We start from the raw sequence: 16,441 nt of genomic DNA on the forward strand, positions 1-16,441 counted from the left end.
GAAGAACACATTCATGTGTGATATAATGTACATGTAAAATGAGTCAGGAACATGGTAGGAACATGGGTCCTTTTCTATTTACTCACATGTAATTATCTGGCAGGTAAACCCACATGGCAGGTAGTTATGACAGCCACATTGCTAATCAAGTCCTGGCTTTCTCGGCCCAAATAACTATCATAATGTCTAATATTGGGGCTGTCCCTGGACTTTTCAACTCACTTCATGAATGAATACCAATAAAAAGGAGGCAATTTTATGATCCTGGTATTTAACTTGTGGACTATATTATATGTGAGGGCTCAAACTGTTCAAAGTATGTATCTGAACCTGTGGAACATGAAGGTACCCACCAGACTGACGTCGACCAAAGAGTTATCTAAGTAATGAAATGTGGATGCTGTTAATCGATTGACTATATGAAATTCTATCTGGATACACATGTCTTCAGGATTCTAATGCTGGTATGAGCAGTTTAAAGTTCATAGAATTTTTACCGAGATTTGTTCAATTTGCACATATCATGAACCCGGCTTACCTCACTGATCTGTAGAGCATTGATTTTTGCGAGGATGACTTCAGGAGTATCAACAATGCTGGTGAACTTGAGAGCCTCAGGTCTTACACGATACAACCTTTCATTCAGGAGATTTTGGGCATTCTTCACTCTCTCCACTTCCACAGAACCTTCTGTTAACCATCCAATACCCTTCATCCATTCCAGGTCTGATTTGTACACGTTCTACATGAAAGAGAAGATCATAGGGTAGAGAAGAGTCAAGTTAGCCTCCTAGAGCAGAATGCCAGCAAACTACATAAGATCTCTGTTTAAATCATCTGTTGCCCAATCCCATGGAACTCAAATATCCACATTAAATGTTAATATTTGGGCATTACATCTCTGGCACACATCTCTGGGAGAAGTTCACAGTATTCTCCAGGAATTGGAGCAGAGCTGACAAGTGGCACTTTTAGAATAATAGACAGCAATGGCACAGGATTTTGTTTTTATATGAGGTTGAGCTTCTGTGCTCACCACTTGAAATCTGTCTTTTATGTACCACTGGGAATAACACCTGCAGGAATTTAGTAGAAAAAGGCTCTGAGATGCACATATAATGAGAAAAAACATACATACCTATGTCTATATACACTTTTCTCTCTCTATAAAAATATAAATATTTTTTTCTATATGCATCAGATAAACGTGAAATCCAACATTTCCTTATGCTTAATCTGTTTCTGACATTTAGATATCTGATCATGCAAATGTAATAGATCAGAGCAACTGGGACTGAAATTGTTTACCTAATCACACAGAATAACAGTGATTTTTCATCTTGATGAATAAGGCCTTGCCACATAAGAAATAATTCTCTATAAGAAAAATTCTACTGTAGGAAAAAATGTGTAGAAAAATTCTACACGTCATGAAGTGTACAAAATATGGTAGGCTCTATTAAGATTACCATTTACATTATATCCCTAGGGAATACACTGTGATTAGACACACATCTCCCCAAGAGTCTGGTGATAATATACATACATCACTCTGCAGTTCGTAGGCTTTCTTAGCCTGGATCACATCATTTTGATCTGGCAGGCATATCCACTGGTGCAGATAATTGCGATAATCAATGTCACTAGCCAGGACCTGGCTTTTCTTGGCTTGAACAATTGACATCATGTCCAACGGTGTATGGTAGATTCCTTTAGACTTCTCATATATTTTCCTGTATTCTCTGTCACTCTGAATCTTGGCAGCATGTATAGACCATACCAATTTGGGGTCATCTTGTAGGCTGCGGAAACCCACATGGTGCCCCAGTTGCTTACGATAACCTTCTTTGTATTTGTACTAAAGTTGAGACAAATCAGATAAAGAGACATAGGAAAATAATGTATTAAATGAGTACTTTCCATTAAATGTTTTCAGAATATTTTTTTAGCTTGAATGTAAATTGGCTCAACGTTGGTAGTCATTACATTATTTCAGTTCATTTTAAGGACATTAGATAGGGTTATTTAGGTAGTTTTACAGAGGATGTGAGTAAACCAAGAGGGAAACAGTATAGTGAACAAGAGTAACAAAAAAAAATAATAATAGCTAACATTTACCGAGGAATCACTATACACCGGACACTATTATGAGTGCTTCAAATGGGTTAGGTTGATCCATATGAAATTCCTGAATTTTTTTAGTTAAAAATAGTTGATAGTGGTAATTATAATCTCATTGAATCCTCGCAACATCTCTAAGTGGTAGTGTTATTATTATCACATATTTCAGATGGGGAAAACAAGACACAATGAGAGTGACCTTTGAGGGTGACCCAAGGTTGACTGACAAGTGGAGCTTAGGTCAGATAGTCCCTCAAGTGTACTGAAGGTACCTCAGGTAGGAAAAAATCATGTGTGTGGTTTAGGAGACAGACGAGAAAGGTGCATGTTCCGGGAATTGGAAGCAAGGTTGCTGGTTTGAATCAGAAAATGATAACAAAGGCCTGTGGACAAGTTTCCATATTGTCCACACTTATGGTAAGTGTCTGAGGACTAGAGTAAGATAGTTTCTCTTTCTTTCTTATATTTGGATAACACAGGAAAGTTTCGACACAAGGGAGAAAGAAAGAACCGGGAATAAAGCCGATACTATGGCTCGACCATGTCTTTTAGAGATAAAAATGAGAAATAAGAAGGAAGAAACAGCTGGATACACGAGATAAAAAACAGAGAAGAGCCTGAAAAAAGGGAACAAAAGTGCCTTAAAGATTTGGAGCTGGGGGGGCATGGAGCTTGATAAGATAATTAGTTTGACTGTTAGTAAGTTTTGAAATTACTGTTAAAATGAAGTTCAAAGGTTACTAAGAGCATTATACAGAAGCCTCCAGGAAAAAGTCTTGTATATAAAATGTGATTTCTGTCTTAAGTCTTCTTGTATAAAACTTTCATCTGTGACATATATTTATGGAGAATGTTATTAATATTTTGGGAATAAAATCACATTGTATTGATTCCTGAATTTTTCTCAAGAATTTTACACAGACCCTTTAAAATATTTTACTTCTCCTTGGAAACAACTTAGGAGTTATTTACATATATACCTCATCGATGCTTACCTTCATGTTTTGCATCCTATTTTAATGTTTTTAAATAAAGTCTTTAGTGTAAAACAAAATGCGATTGTTTGCATAGATTAAAAAAAATTCTTGAAAAATTCTCTCCCTACTTGTTGTACCGAGGAGAAAAACCACAAGGAAACTCAAGGAGCTGTACCTCACTGGCAATTTCTCTGGAGGCTTTGGCATGCTTGATTTCAATGGCGTCTGCTCTTAAGTCATAGCCTTTCTGCTTGGCCTCATTCCAGTCTTTCTGATAGAGTTTCTGTTGAGGGAAAACACAGATTTGTTTACAAGAATTGAAAATAAGCGAATATATTCGAAGTAGTCCTAACAGGAATCATAATGTAAATGACAGCAGCATAAGAAAAAAAAGTCACTTCTGAATTCTTCTTTTGGTTATTGGCTACTTTATGGAGTGCAAGAGACTTCTGATTAAATTTTTAAAGGTAAACATCTAAATCTAACATCTAAATGTAAACACCTGAATTCAAACTAATGTTTGAAGATTTGCATTTATCACAAGATGGTCCACATCGGAAAAACATTCCCATTACATAATACATGGAAACTAAGACCCAATGGTGAAATTAGAGACCCGTCACAAGGTACAATATAAGATCTGATAAGATTTTTTCCTAATGTTATCCTTTGAGTGGTTAGAGGTTTCTGCTAAAGGGTTGTGACATAGCTATCACACATATCCTGCACTTTGTATATAATTAAAAGTTGTCTTTTGGCTTTTCTTATGGCCTTGAAATGACAAACAAGAAAAGTTCTCGATGAATCAAAAACCTATAAAGACAGTAGAAACTGTAACCTCTTATACGTTTTTGCGTAAGAGGCATTTAACTAGGGATTTCATTATTCCTGATAAACATACAATGAAACTGAGTTGTAAACACTGAATATAGGACAATGATTTCACGGTTGAAAGGGAGTACCAATAAGATTTGAGCATCCCAATTCTTGCAGTCCAGGCACCCAGCCATGTATTTAAAAGAGAATTTCCATTCATATTGTATTGGGAATGGTAGCTAAAAAAAATTGCCTAGAACCTAAAGCTGTAGACATTTCTAAGACAGGTAATTTGTTGATTATAATACACTCCAGAAGCTGACAGATATCATCCCATGAAGACATTTATACTTCATATTTATGCCTCTTACATCGCTGATTTGCAAGGCATTGATTTGGGCCTGTAGCATGACTGGTGTATCAGAAGGAATGCTGATGTTGGTTTTATCTTTATTCCAGGCTTCTTGGTACAGTTTCTGTGGAGAAACAGGAAATAGTATTTTAATACAGCAATAGAGAATGGATATCTGAAATACTAAATCTTAGCAACTATTTAACCTGGAAAAATGTTTTTATAGATGTTTGTGATGGTTAATTTTATGCGTCAAGTTGGCTAAGCCACAGTACTCAGCTATTTGGTCAACCATTCTTCTAGATGCTTCTGTGAAGGTATTTTTTAGGTGAGATTAACACATCCGTAGACTTTGGGTAAAGCGGACTCCCCTCCGTAATGTGGGTGGGGTTTGTCCAATCAGTCAAAGGCCTTCACTAAAAAAAGACTGGTCTCCCTTGAGCAAGAAGGAATTCTGCCAGCACACTTTCTATGGGCTTGAACTGCAAGTCATTCCTGGATCCAGCCTGCTGCCCCCCAACCCTGTCACCGCACCAGTGTTGGACATAATGACCTTCACAATTGTGTGACCCAATTCCTCGAAACCAATGTCTCTCATACACATCCTATTGACTGTTTCTGTAGAGAACCCTGACTAAAACAATGTTATACCATTGAATACGTAGCACTACGCCCTAGGTTTTAGTCTTTTACAGGACTTAAATAAATATTTGTTTTCCCGAATCATAACGGAGTGACATTTTTCATCTTAGTGCTTCCAAGTATGTGTGTGTAGTCAGTCGGGGAAATGAACGTTGGCATTCATCAGAGCTCTACTTTGCGTGTGCCTTCACTGAACCAGTCAAGAGATTCCTGGAGTTGCTCCCATCACTATGGTCTTTGAACAGGAACGGTCCACTTGCTCCGTGTGGGTGGCCTCATCTGAAAACAGAGGCCCACGAAAGGGAAGCTTGGTAGTAGAACGGTTCTTACCTCACTGATTTGCAGAGAATTGACTTTTGCCAGGACAACTTCTGGAGTGTCAACAATTGAAGTGAATTTCAAGGCATCTGGTCGTGTCCTGTAAAGTCTCTCATTCAGCAGGTCTTGAGCGCCCTTCACCCTGGTCATTTCTACTGAGCCTTCTGGCATCCAGCCAATGCCACGCAGCCACTCCAGGTCTGCTTTATACACACTCTAAAAAGATAGTAGAAATTTTGTTCCAATGTTAGACACACCAATCCTTAATTGAAAAATAAAGTTCATGAGATTGAGGGAGTGATAAACACAGAAGCTGGTGGTTCCAAACAAGTAGGACCTGAGATTTTACATGACGTCGAGTTTTAATATCAATGACAGAGTAATTTGTAAAAACACAACTCTTTATACTAGCCATGAATAGGAATAAAACAGTAATAATATTCAATTGCACGGTAATTATTTGATATTTAAAAAAATGACATGACCGAAACATTTTAAAAAGGAAATTTTGTTGTATTTCATTCAACTTTCATCCTGTAATAACTGACCCAAGGAAAGTACATTGAGTGTTTTGGATATACAGTAGTTGCAGCTGTTTGTGTTTTTTTTTTTAACTTTTATATAATTTGTTTATCTGAAATATATTTTCATTGCCTGAAAGTAAAAACGATATGGAGTAAATAGTCTGGAATCTCAGCCAGGGAATAAAGGACGTGGCCGAAGCAGGATTCTTTATCTATATTCTTTGCTCCCATGAAATAACTCCTAAATATGTGTTTTTAAGATTAAAAATGTGAATGGCACACCCCGGGTGTCATACGTGTGTAGCACACAATGTATGCGTCTCTCCACAGATGCACTGACTGGACAATTAATAAATCCACGCCCGCCTGCTCCACCTTTCCCAAAATTCATGTAACGTACATCACTGTGCAGTTCGTAGGCCTTCCTCGCTTGGATAACGTCGTTTTGATCAGGTAAGCATGTCCAGTGATGCAGGTAATTTCGGTAATCAATGTCACTGACTAGAGTCTGACATTTCTTGGCCAGCAAGATGCCTAGCATGTCCACTGGGCTGCTGAACTTGGTCTTCCACTTCTGGAAGTCCTTCTTGTACTCCCTGTCACTTTGAATCTTCCCTGCGTGTATCGCACACATAATCTTGGGGTCGTCTTCAACACTCTGGGCTCCAACGTGGTGGCCTTTCTGTTTTTCATATGCTTCTTTGTATTTGTACTAAAATGCCAGGAATACAGGGTTAGAAACCCAGTTCTAAGACCATAAACATGCTGACAATTACAGACAACACAAACACTTACAAGCAAATGGATACAAAATAAGAATTTTGTATTGCAAATATTTTTGGCATCGCTGGACAACTTTAAACTAAAATTTTATACTATCATAAACATAACTGCAGTGTAATCATACATCTTCATTGGTGGAACCCTTTCCCGCAGCAACTCTAACTACAACTCCAAAGTATATTTTTCTTCTCTATGACAACAAAGGGAAAGGTTTTAGGAGATAGGAAGCAGGACTGCACATGTAAGCAGTTACCAAGTGTGGCCCACCAGCTGTACTATGGCTGTTCAACAATGTGAAACCAAGGGGGTTAGAGGGAAGGCACTTACATCACTGGCGATGTCCCTTGAGGCCTTGGCACTTTTGATGGAAATAGCATCAGCTCTCAGATCATACTCCTTCATCTTTGATTCATCCCATCCCTTGGTGTAAAGTTTCTATGTGAGGGACAATATACAACAGAGAAATGAAAGTGTTACGAAAAGTTAATAGGCCAATCCCAGAAATGAAGGTGGTAAGATAGAAAAAGTTCTTTAATTACTGCTGGAAAGGCTTAAACAACAATCAGGAAGTCTCTTACTTGGCTGATATTGACAGAATTGCTCTTGGCTAGCATGATTTCTGGGGTGTCCGGCATCACATGGATGGAAGTTTTGTCAGCATCCCAAGCTTCCGTGTATAAACGCTATGAGGAAGGTGAGGTAAAATCCTTTGTTAAAGCGAATACATTACAGTTATTATCAAATTTAACTGTAAAATAGGTTTTTAAAGGTTATTTGGAGGTGAGGGAAGCAAAAGGGTAGTGTGGAGAGTGAAACATGGCAATATTTAAACAGCTGTATGATAGTTTCATAGCTAATACAAAACCACATCATGATATTAATTTTTATTCTTTTCATCCAGTGAAACTCAAGTTTACTCATAGGACCTCCAAGAGTGGAACTTGGCTGTAGAACTATAATATAGTAGAAATCCCTAGACCTCAAAGTCAATCCCAAGTTCAAACCCGACTCCACTATGTCCAAACTGTGTGATCTTGAGAAAGGTACATAATGTCCCACATTCCTCATTTCTTAGAGGGGGATAATTATATCTCTTTTTATTGAGCAATTTTTTTGAAGATAAACCACAGCATGTGAAATGCATAAGTCACAGTAAGCATTCAACAAATCTTATGATGTTTCTTATTGTTCGTATCACTGTGATTGCTGTTGATGGGTGTGGTATAGAACAGAATTTCTGGAGTTTTAATATCCCTAACTCTGGAGATTTCTCGAGAGCCAATTTCATATTCTGTATTGAGCACTCAATCTTACTATCTGAATGTTTGGAAGATGTCCAGGCAGGTGTGGGAGAATTCAGAAAAGTTCAATTCAATCCAAAAGGTGCATATTGAGGGCCTACCTATTGGATAAAAAATTAACCCAGGCCCAATAAACAGATTGCTAGAACTCAGAAAAAAAGAAGTGATCATCTATCTTGTGTAACAAAACTGAAAGCAACAATAGCAGCTCACGTTTCAAAATTGATTTCCACATCTATGGTAGAAGAGTACACCAAGCAACTAATCCAAGTTGTGCCTGGCACTGCTGTAAACACTGTTTCCCAGACTTTAGAATGAAATGCTAAATGGTTAATATTTCTCACTTTATGAACCGCATCCGTGGGAGGTCTGACTCAAGCAACTGGAAACAGCTGGAGACTAACCTTGCTCATTGTCAGGGCATTACTCTTTGCCAGCACAATTTCTGGGGTGTCTGTAATGCATGTGAATTTGAGCTGGTCGGCAGGCTGGCGGTACTTCCTGTCACTCAGGATTTCTCCGGCTCTCTTCACCTTCTCGACCTCAACAGAGCCAATGGGCACCCATCCAACGCCTCTCAGCCACTCAAGATCAGCCTTGTAAATAGCCTGGAAACAAAATAATGTAAATATTTACAGACATTATCTTGACCACCTGGTGTCTGATCCTGATTTAGCATATACAGATGATGGGTAATTCTGAATCTTATTTGTGTAAATTCCTGGGAAGACCCACAGGATTGCCTTATTTTGGTATAGAATAGCTAGGTAAACACTTTGTCCCTGAAGGTAGTCAATGTTTGTTGTTTTAAAGACCCATGAAATCTCTCTAATAATACGTGATTTCACTGATACAAAACCATTTTAAGAAAATTACTGCCTGTCTCCTGATATAAAGAGTTTAAAGAGTTTATTTTCTGATTTGATTTCCCAAAACTCCTTATGTGGGAATAATACTCTGGTAGAATACATTTTGCTCCTATCTCATTGGGCAATGGCCTTCACAGCCAGTTGTGTAATATAAAGAAACGATGACCACATGTTGAATTAATGTGTTTTCTGGAGACAACAAAAAGGGAGCCTTTTTCCATATGATTCTGTATACATGCTTCTAAGCCAAAGAGTACATATATTTTTCCTCTTATTTATCTTATTTTCAGTCCCCTTTTTGTGTTATAATTCAAGTAAAAAAGATTTTTTTATGTTTCATTTTTCTTCTTTGAATTTAAATAATTGGTTGAAGGAGAATTTTTCTCTTTAGTAAGGATAACAGTTCTTTTTGTTTTTATGGATTTTGGGGAAATTCTTTTTTACAATGCCACTACTTTTATCATTGTTTCAAAAGTGACAACCTGTGAGAGCCTGATGTAAAAGACAAGGAGCTACTAAATCAATGAGGTAGGATTTGAGTCCTAAGGACAATTTACTGGCCGACAACAAAGTGCCTAATGTATTCCTAGGAGCTATTGTTTTCAGCTTCTTAGATAAATTATCTCAATGTATAATTCATTCCTAAACTTCATTTCACATGTTGTAATAGACATTTTCAATAAGTTGTCAGAAAAATGATAATGCAATCAATTCATTTGGAAAATTAGGGTGTTAAACTAGGAATTCTTAACCGGGTGCCAATGAACTTGGATAGGAAAAACATACCTTTATTTTCATTAACCTTTAACTGAAATGTAGCATTTCTTTCGGTTATAAGTTTAGGCACGAGTCATAGTAGTCATACTACGTGGGACTTAGCCAGCAAAGAAATCACAAATATTTTCCTATCCTGTTACAGTTGTTGCAGACATCTTGGAATATTTATCCCAATCAATTCTTTGCAGTTAAATTAGTTATTATACCTACTGTTAGATCTTTTTAGAGTGTTAATTAAAAAAGCATATATATTAGTACATCACAGACTTAGTTGAATATTTTGATAACCATATTTTGATGTGATTGGTTTTTTTTTGAAACATACCTATATATATTTTTTTAATTTTTTTTTTACACATTTCATGACATTGTCCCAAGAAGTTGCGCATAGGTTTTACCAGGCTGCCAAAAGATTCCATGGCACAAAAAAGTTAGAAACTCTTTTTAAAATCTTTTAAACATGTGCAAAAGAATGCTAGGTCCACTCACATCACTCTGAAGGTCATAGGCCTTCCGAGCTTGAATGACGTCGTTCTGATCAGGCAGACAGGTCCACTCATGAAGCGGATGCTTGTAGTCTATGTCACTTACAAGGATCTGGCACTTCTTGGCCAGCACCACCCCCAGCATGTCCACTGGGCTGCTGTACTTGGTCTTCGACTTCTCAAAGTCCTTCTTGTACTCCCTGTCACTCTGGATCTTGGCCACATGCATGGACCACATCATCTTGGGGTCATCCTTAATGTTTCGGGCCCCAATGTGGTGGCCGAGCTGTTTCCGGTAGCCTTCCTTATACTTGTACTGAGAAAAAACAAAAGGAGTATGAGTCTAATGATAAGAACAACTCACGTAGATCACATTTCATAGTTTCATACACATGTATTTCTTTTGATTTTCCCTACCACTAGTGTGAAGGAGAAAGGTTACTATTTTCAACTCCATCATATAAAATAGAAACCTAAAGCCTAGAGGGGTTAAGCGATTTATTTTTTCAAGGTCACATCATAAGTAGGTGGCAGAGCTGAGACGGGAATGGAGTAGCTGTGGTTCCTAGTATTTTCCCCCTTCTCCTAAAGTACGCTACCTAATTTACATTTGATTGCTTAACAAGTAAAGGTAAAACATCTTATGTAATCTAAAAGAGGATCTACTTAATTCAAAGATGTAGCTCTTTTTTCCTGAAAATGCTTTGATATTTAGAATATTCTAGAATAGATCCCTTGTAATTACAATTTATAATGAATTCCCTGGTCAAGGATGTGGGCTACATTTAGATAGTTTCACCAGAAAATACCTCCCTTATTAGCCTGTCAGTGTTACTGATCTTTCACCATGAGAGGCCCATGCCTTGAGTCAACACTCTATCTACTTTTTAAAACTCAAAAATAACATGTTATGGTCCATTTTACCATGAAATGATTGTAGCTTAAGATTGTAGCTTAAGCTTCTCTAGCTTAAGAGCCAGAAAATGTTCATGTAACAGAAGGAATGAGATCCTAGGGCATGGGATCCTTCTAGAAGAAGGAAAGTCTGTATTTGGGTTCTAAGCAGCCCTGGTACAAAATTAGGGCATTGGACATCCTCAGGAAATGTTTCTCATGAGAAGGGAAGGACTAGAGAGAAGAGACAAATGGGTACTGAGAAAAAACTTCACTTACTTCTCAGTTTGTTCTCGTAATTAGTTAGGGGAATCTTGATAGGGAAATCTCACTAAAAGTTACAAAGGATGAACCAAAACTCTAAAACGCACCCATCCCCTAGTCTTCCTTTGATGCCAAAATAAATGGATAGAAGTAGTATGAAAGTGTTTATATTGGCTGATTTGCATGTGCTATCAATACCTTTTTTTTTTTTTTAATAAACATCTAGGTCAACTGCTGCTCAATTTCTGACCCATTGTTTAGTGTCCATAAAACACTTATTTTATGGACACTAATCAGTCTTTGACTGATTAACATGTATAATGGACATAGTATCTTGTGCTTTTCTTTGTTTTTATTTGCAACTTTGTACATTGGGGAATTCCTACACGAAATTGAGATGTTTAGGTACAATAAAAATTCTGTCAAGAAAAACTACAAGATCTTCCATTTCTGAACATCTTTGAATAAGAAATGCCTCTTCCAAAAACATCAACTTACATCGCTAGCAATATCTCTTGAAGCCTTGGCGGCTTGGATTGGAATGGCATCCAAACGCAAGTCGTAGCCTTCCTTCTTGGACTCTTCCAAAGCAAGTTTATAGAGTTTCTGTAGGAAAGAGAGTCATTAAATCATTCCTCCTTTCATAAAAATTAAATCTGTTAATTATTCAAATTTCTCCATCCTCATTTAAACTGCAAATCCACAAAGTCAAGTATTAGGGTGGGTTTATATAAAACTTGGCTTTGTAGGCACTCAAGGAATTTAAGGAACATGTTCTAAACTTTGGGATTTTCATTGAAAATTTTAAAAAATTTAAAAAATTTTGGGGGAAGATCAGCACGTGGTTGTCAAAATTTTGTTTTGCCAAACAAGCACATATTTAGAAATACCAACTATTTACTATCACTATCATAATATGAAAGAAAGGCCATCTTAATACTAAAGAAGGGGAAAGAATAGACAGTATTTCAGAATCGCGTGTATTTGGATTCATAAAAAACTCAATGCATTGTCCTTTTTTCCCCTCTCTCTCATTTTGCTGTGGACTATTACAACACACTGTGACTGATCGATAGAGTAGCATTTCGGAATCATCACCCGGATGAAAATGTTGATCCTGAAAGAGACGCCAAGAAAATGCTTGCAAATAATATTATGCGGTAACCAGGACATTAATGAAGCAGCAAAACAATACTGAGTGTGATAACTCCCCGGGGTCCAAACCAGTGCCTACCTACTAAATAGATGAATAAAAAAAAAATGACTTGATACCCACACTGACCTGTACGGGAAGGCTTTAGAAGTATAATTCCTATTGTGATCTTTCTCCATAAGCATTCCATTCCCTGATATTCTGTTGCTAAAAGGCTGGCCTATTTTGAGGACCTACTACATAGTCCAAAACTGAATCGAGAGACAACTATCTCTTTTGCTGACAATGTTAGTTTGAAGTATGTATAACAAATTTGTAAAAACATTTCACTAAGGAAACAGTTCCAATAGTTCATTTTTGCATTTCTGTTTATTATAAGATCAATAGTTTACTCACATCACTGTAGTTTATTCGGTTGAGTTTGGCTAGCATGATTTCTGGTGTGTCAGGCATGACATGGATTGTTTTCTTATCCTTGTCCCAGGCTTCCGTATATAAGCGCTGTTAGAAGAGAAAAAAAAGATGAGAAAATTATTTTGGAGCTCACAGACTTTCTTTTTGATTATGTGCCACTCAGCTCTCCTCTATACAAAGTAGAAATAAAATTATTAAAGTTGCAAAAACTCCTACCATTCATGTAGATTAATTACTTTTACCAAGAGTATTTAACTCACTATTTCATTGATTCAGTGTTTTCACTCTTTCTTATTAAAATTATTTAACAGGTCTGTAAAGTATAATTGGGTTGTGGTATTTAAATTTTGTAATTATAAAATGTAACAGTACATAGTATTTTTAACATCAGTTTGATATTTTGAAGTATTACTAAGTAACTGTGGTATTATAATGGAAAAATCATTTTTAAAGGTATCGTAAATCCTATAGGGATAGTTAAAATGTGATATGTCAGAATTTTTACCTTGTTCTATAGTGAATTCTGATATCTAATGGTGAGCAGTGAAGACTCACCTTATTCATGTTTATAGCATTGCTCTTTGCCAACACCTGCTCCGGGGTATCAGTTATGCTGGTAAATTTCAGTGCATCTGGACGCTGACGGTAGATAGTATCACTCAGTATCTCTGTGGCCCTCTTGGCTTTAACAACTTCCAAGGAGCCAATTGGAACCCAGCCAATACCTTTCATCCATTCAAGGTCTGACTTATATAAATTCTGCAAATCAACAGATAAAAAAATGTATTTTTTAATTAGTATTTCAGATTCATAGTCGCAAAATGGCTCATACTAGAGAAATACAAGCGCATAGATGAACAGACAAGGCTACTAGCACAGCTAATCACTCATTCATAAATATTGTTGAATCCTGAGTATACGTTTTTTTCCTAAGCATATTTTTGGTACAGAGGATTGTACGAAGAATGATGAGAGATCTTTTTAAAAACTAGAAGACACAGTCAAGCCCTTGAAGATATTACAAAATTTTTACACAAGATAATTTATTGAATATTTCCCTAATTATTCATTTTATTTTACTCTCAATAGTACATGCTGATTGTTAATAAGATTTAGATGATTTGTTTTGAAAAAGACAAGAATGTCTTAGTATTTTCCTGTCAGCTGGAATAAAATATGAATATTTTTAAAAACAATTTAGCATAAAATAATTCTGTTCCTTCTCTCCACACTACCATCCATTGACATACACATACATTTCTAACACTTGAGCCAAAAACGTGCAGGTACGTATTTAGGAGAACTAAGTTTCATCTAACTCAGGCAAGGAAGTCCGATCACCAGGAAGAAATATACCTGTATAAAATTGATAATGTATATTTTATTTCCTCTTTTACATATAACTTTTGGGGAAGAAAAATTGTGAAATAAATTGTAGTGTTACCAATAAGAAACTATTTTCAAATATTCAATTGTATACGATTGAAAATATACAAACAAATTCCAGTCCGTTGCCACTAGTCCGAACCCACGGACGTCACTAGTCCGAACCCACAGACGTTTCAGATCTGCTTTTCATGTGCATAACCAGCATCAGGGATACTCACGTCACTCTGGAGGTCATACGCTTGCCGAGCGTGGATGACGTCATTCTGGTCGGGCAGGCACGTCCACTCATGCAGAAGATGCTTATAATCCACATCACTAACCAAAGCCTGGCATTTCTTGGCCAAAACGATACCAAGCATGTCCACGGGGCTGCTGTATCTGGTCTTGTATTTCTCAAATTCTTTCTTGTACTCGCGGTCACTCTGCACTTTGGCGATGTGGAGGGACCACATCATCTTGGGGTCATCATGGATGGCTCGGGCGCCAATGTGGTGACCCAACTGCTTACGATAGGCTTCTTTGTATTTGTACTGAAAGAGAGAACCCAGTAAATGTGAGGAAGCACGAAGAGCTGTTCCCTGTTGCTCTTTCTGTGGTGATGCTTTTCTAAGAAATCCTTAAGGCACCGGGAGAGTTTCATCACATGCTGCCGGGATGCTGCACATTGGGGCTTGCTGACTCCCGAAGAAGAGGGTGGTGTGCTCATTTTCACATGTCCACAGAATAACTCCACAATGATTCCTTACATAATATTATGCTAAAAATTATATGTTGACAAAAAGCGATTAAAACGTGAACATTGAAAGGGTGAGCTGAACTACAGTGATAACCAGTGTCTCAGAAGTGGGTGGGCACATCTGAGATGTGTTCACATGGTTCATTCATTTTATTTTTCTAAGGCGTTCTGAGAAATAATTTCCTCTGGACAAATAATCTGGGGGGTAGTTTATAACTGGGCAATTTTTGTTGTTTGATGGGTATAGAGTTTCAGTTTACACAAGACTAAAAAGTTCTGGAGGTCTATGCACAACAGTAAGAAAACACTTAACACTACTGAATTGTACACTTGATAATTGTTAAGATAGCAAATTTTATGTTACGTTTTTTTTTTATCATGATAAAAAAGAAAAATTACAAAGAATGGGCAATATTGCTACTCTTGGATTCAAGTTTAAGTTGTCAAGGAATCTGATGTTTTCATTTTTAGGGTAGAGGAATATTGATTTTGTGGACCCCTCAGCAAGGAAATTGACAACTTTTTTTTCTGTCTCATGTCCTTCTCCAAGCCATGGGGAAGAACTCAGCTAAACCTACTTCTTCTCTGGCATTTTTGCCTTGAGTATATCCTAAGGAGAGCTCTCATGAGATTTTAGGAGTATCTCAATACAGGTCCATTTAACTTTAATTAAGGCACTCAGTCTTATTAAGCAAAGATCAAAAGACAAGAGTCAAAGGAACCACATTCTAATCCAGGCTTTGTCCTATGATGCCTGTGATCTTGGGCAGGTTACCTACTATCTCAAAGCCTCAATTTATTCGCCTATACAATGAAGGTGGTCAGGATGAATGATGACTAAAGAGACTTCCAGATGTGTTCCAGTAATGTGATTCCAGCAGTGGCTGGCCTGTTGATAACAAATGTAGGGACTTGATCAGCTCTTACATCACTGGCAATGTCCCTGGAGGCCTTGGCAGCCACAATGGGAATAGCATCGCTTCTCAAGTCGTAGCCTTCTTTCTTGGCTTCTTCCATGGCCTGGCGGTAGAGGCTCTGAGGAAAGAAGTAATAGCTTTTAGATAGGCACTTGTTTTCATTTTAAAAATGTATTTTCATCAAAGGAAGACTAGTTTTGGATGCAGAACTGCATGAGTATATTCAGCTTTAAATAAATTTAAAAGAGATGTCTTTCTTTTACTATTTATCCAAGCTATATATTTAAATTGAAATGTACATTCAGCAGGTTTTAACATCGTAAATTCTCTTTGCATAAATCCTTAAAGATTTTAGATATTAATTCAATAGCTCTCAAATGTGTTTGGATTGTTTAGCCCTTGCTCTTCTCATGAAGCAACCAAGAAACATTGATTTATTTAACTCCAAATTTGAATTAGGAACAATTTTACTATCAAGGAATATAATTACATAATAACATGCAATAATGATACTACCACTATGTTTGTATAATCAAACACTGCTGAACTAAAGACAATCAATCCACTGTTTCTGAATGTCTTTGTTAATATTGATTTGCTCCTATTTATTCATTTGTCAACTGCTGGAAATTGCTAGCAGACACAGGGATAGCAGATATCAGATTCATGAGTCAAAAAGACAAAGCTGATAAAATTTGCATTTGTTTAT

At 36.9% G+C, this 16,441-nt stretch overlaps 1 protein-coding gene across 1 annotated transcript in view; it reads right to left on the reverse strand.

Moving 5' to 3' along the window:
• The window catches only part of NEB (nebulin), a 181,532-nt gene that overhangs the window by 79,385 nt on the left and 85,706 nt on the right, over nt 1-16,441 (reverse strand). The window contains exons 65-79 of the mRNA XM_081052074.1: nt 15,743-15,850; nt 14,298-14,609; nt 13,246-13,449; nt 12,673-12,777; nt 11,622-11,729; nt 9,970-10,281; nt 8,239-8,442; nt 7,112-7,216; nt 6,861-6,968; nt 6,151-6,462; nt 5,239-5,442; nt 4,286-4,390; nt 3,274-3,381; nt 1,547-1,858; nt 539-742 (exon numbers count right to left, since the gene is read on the reverse strand). Of these exons, the coding sequence (XP_080908200.1) occupies nt 539-742; nt 1,547-1,858; nt 3,274-3,381; nt 4,286-4,390; nt 5,239-5,442; nt 6,151-6,462; nt 6,861-6,968; nt 7,112-7,216; nt 8,239-8,442; nt 9,970-10,281; nt 11,622-11,729; nt 12,673-12,777; nt 13,246-13,449; nt 14,298-14,609; nt 15,743-15,850 (2,811 nt within the window). The remainder of the gene's footprint in view (nt 1-538; nt 743-1,546; nt 1,859-3,273; nt 3,382-4,285; nt 4,391-5,238; nt 5,443-6,150; nt 6,463-6,860; nt 6,969-7,111; nt 7,217-8,238; nt 8,443-9,969; nt 10,282-11,621; nt 11,730-12,672; nt 12,778-13,245; nt 13,450-14,297; nt 14,610-15,742; nt 15,851-16,441) is intronic.

Source organism: Rhinolophus hipposideros (assembly GCF_964194185.1).
Source record: "Rhinolophus hipposideros genome assembly, chromosome: 6".
Classification (NCBI taxonomy): Eukaryota; Metazoa; Chordata; class Mammalia; order Chiroptera; family Rhinolophidae; genus Rhinolophus; species Rhinolophus hipposideros.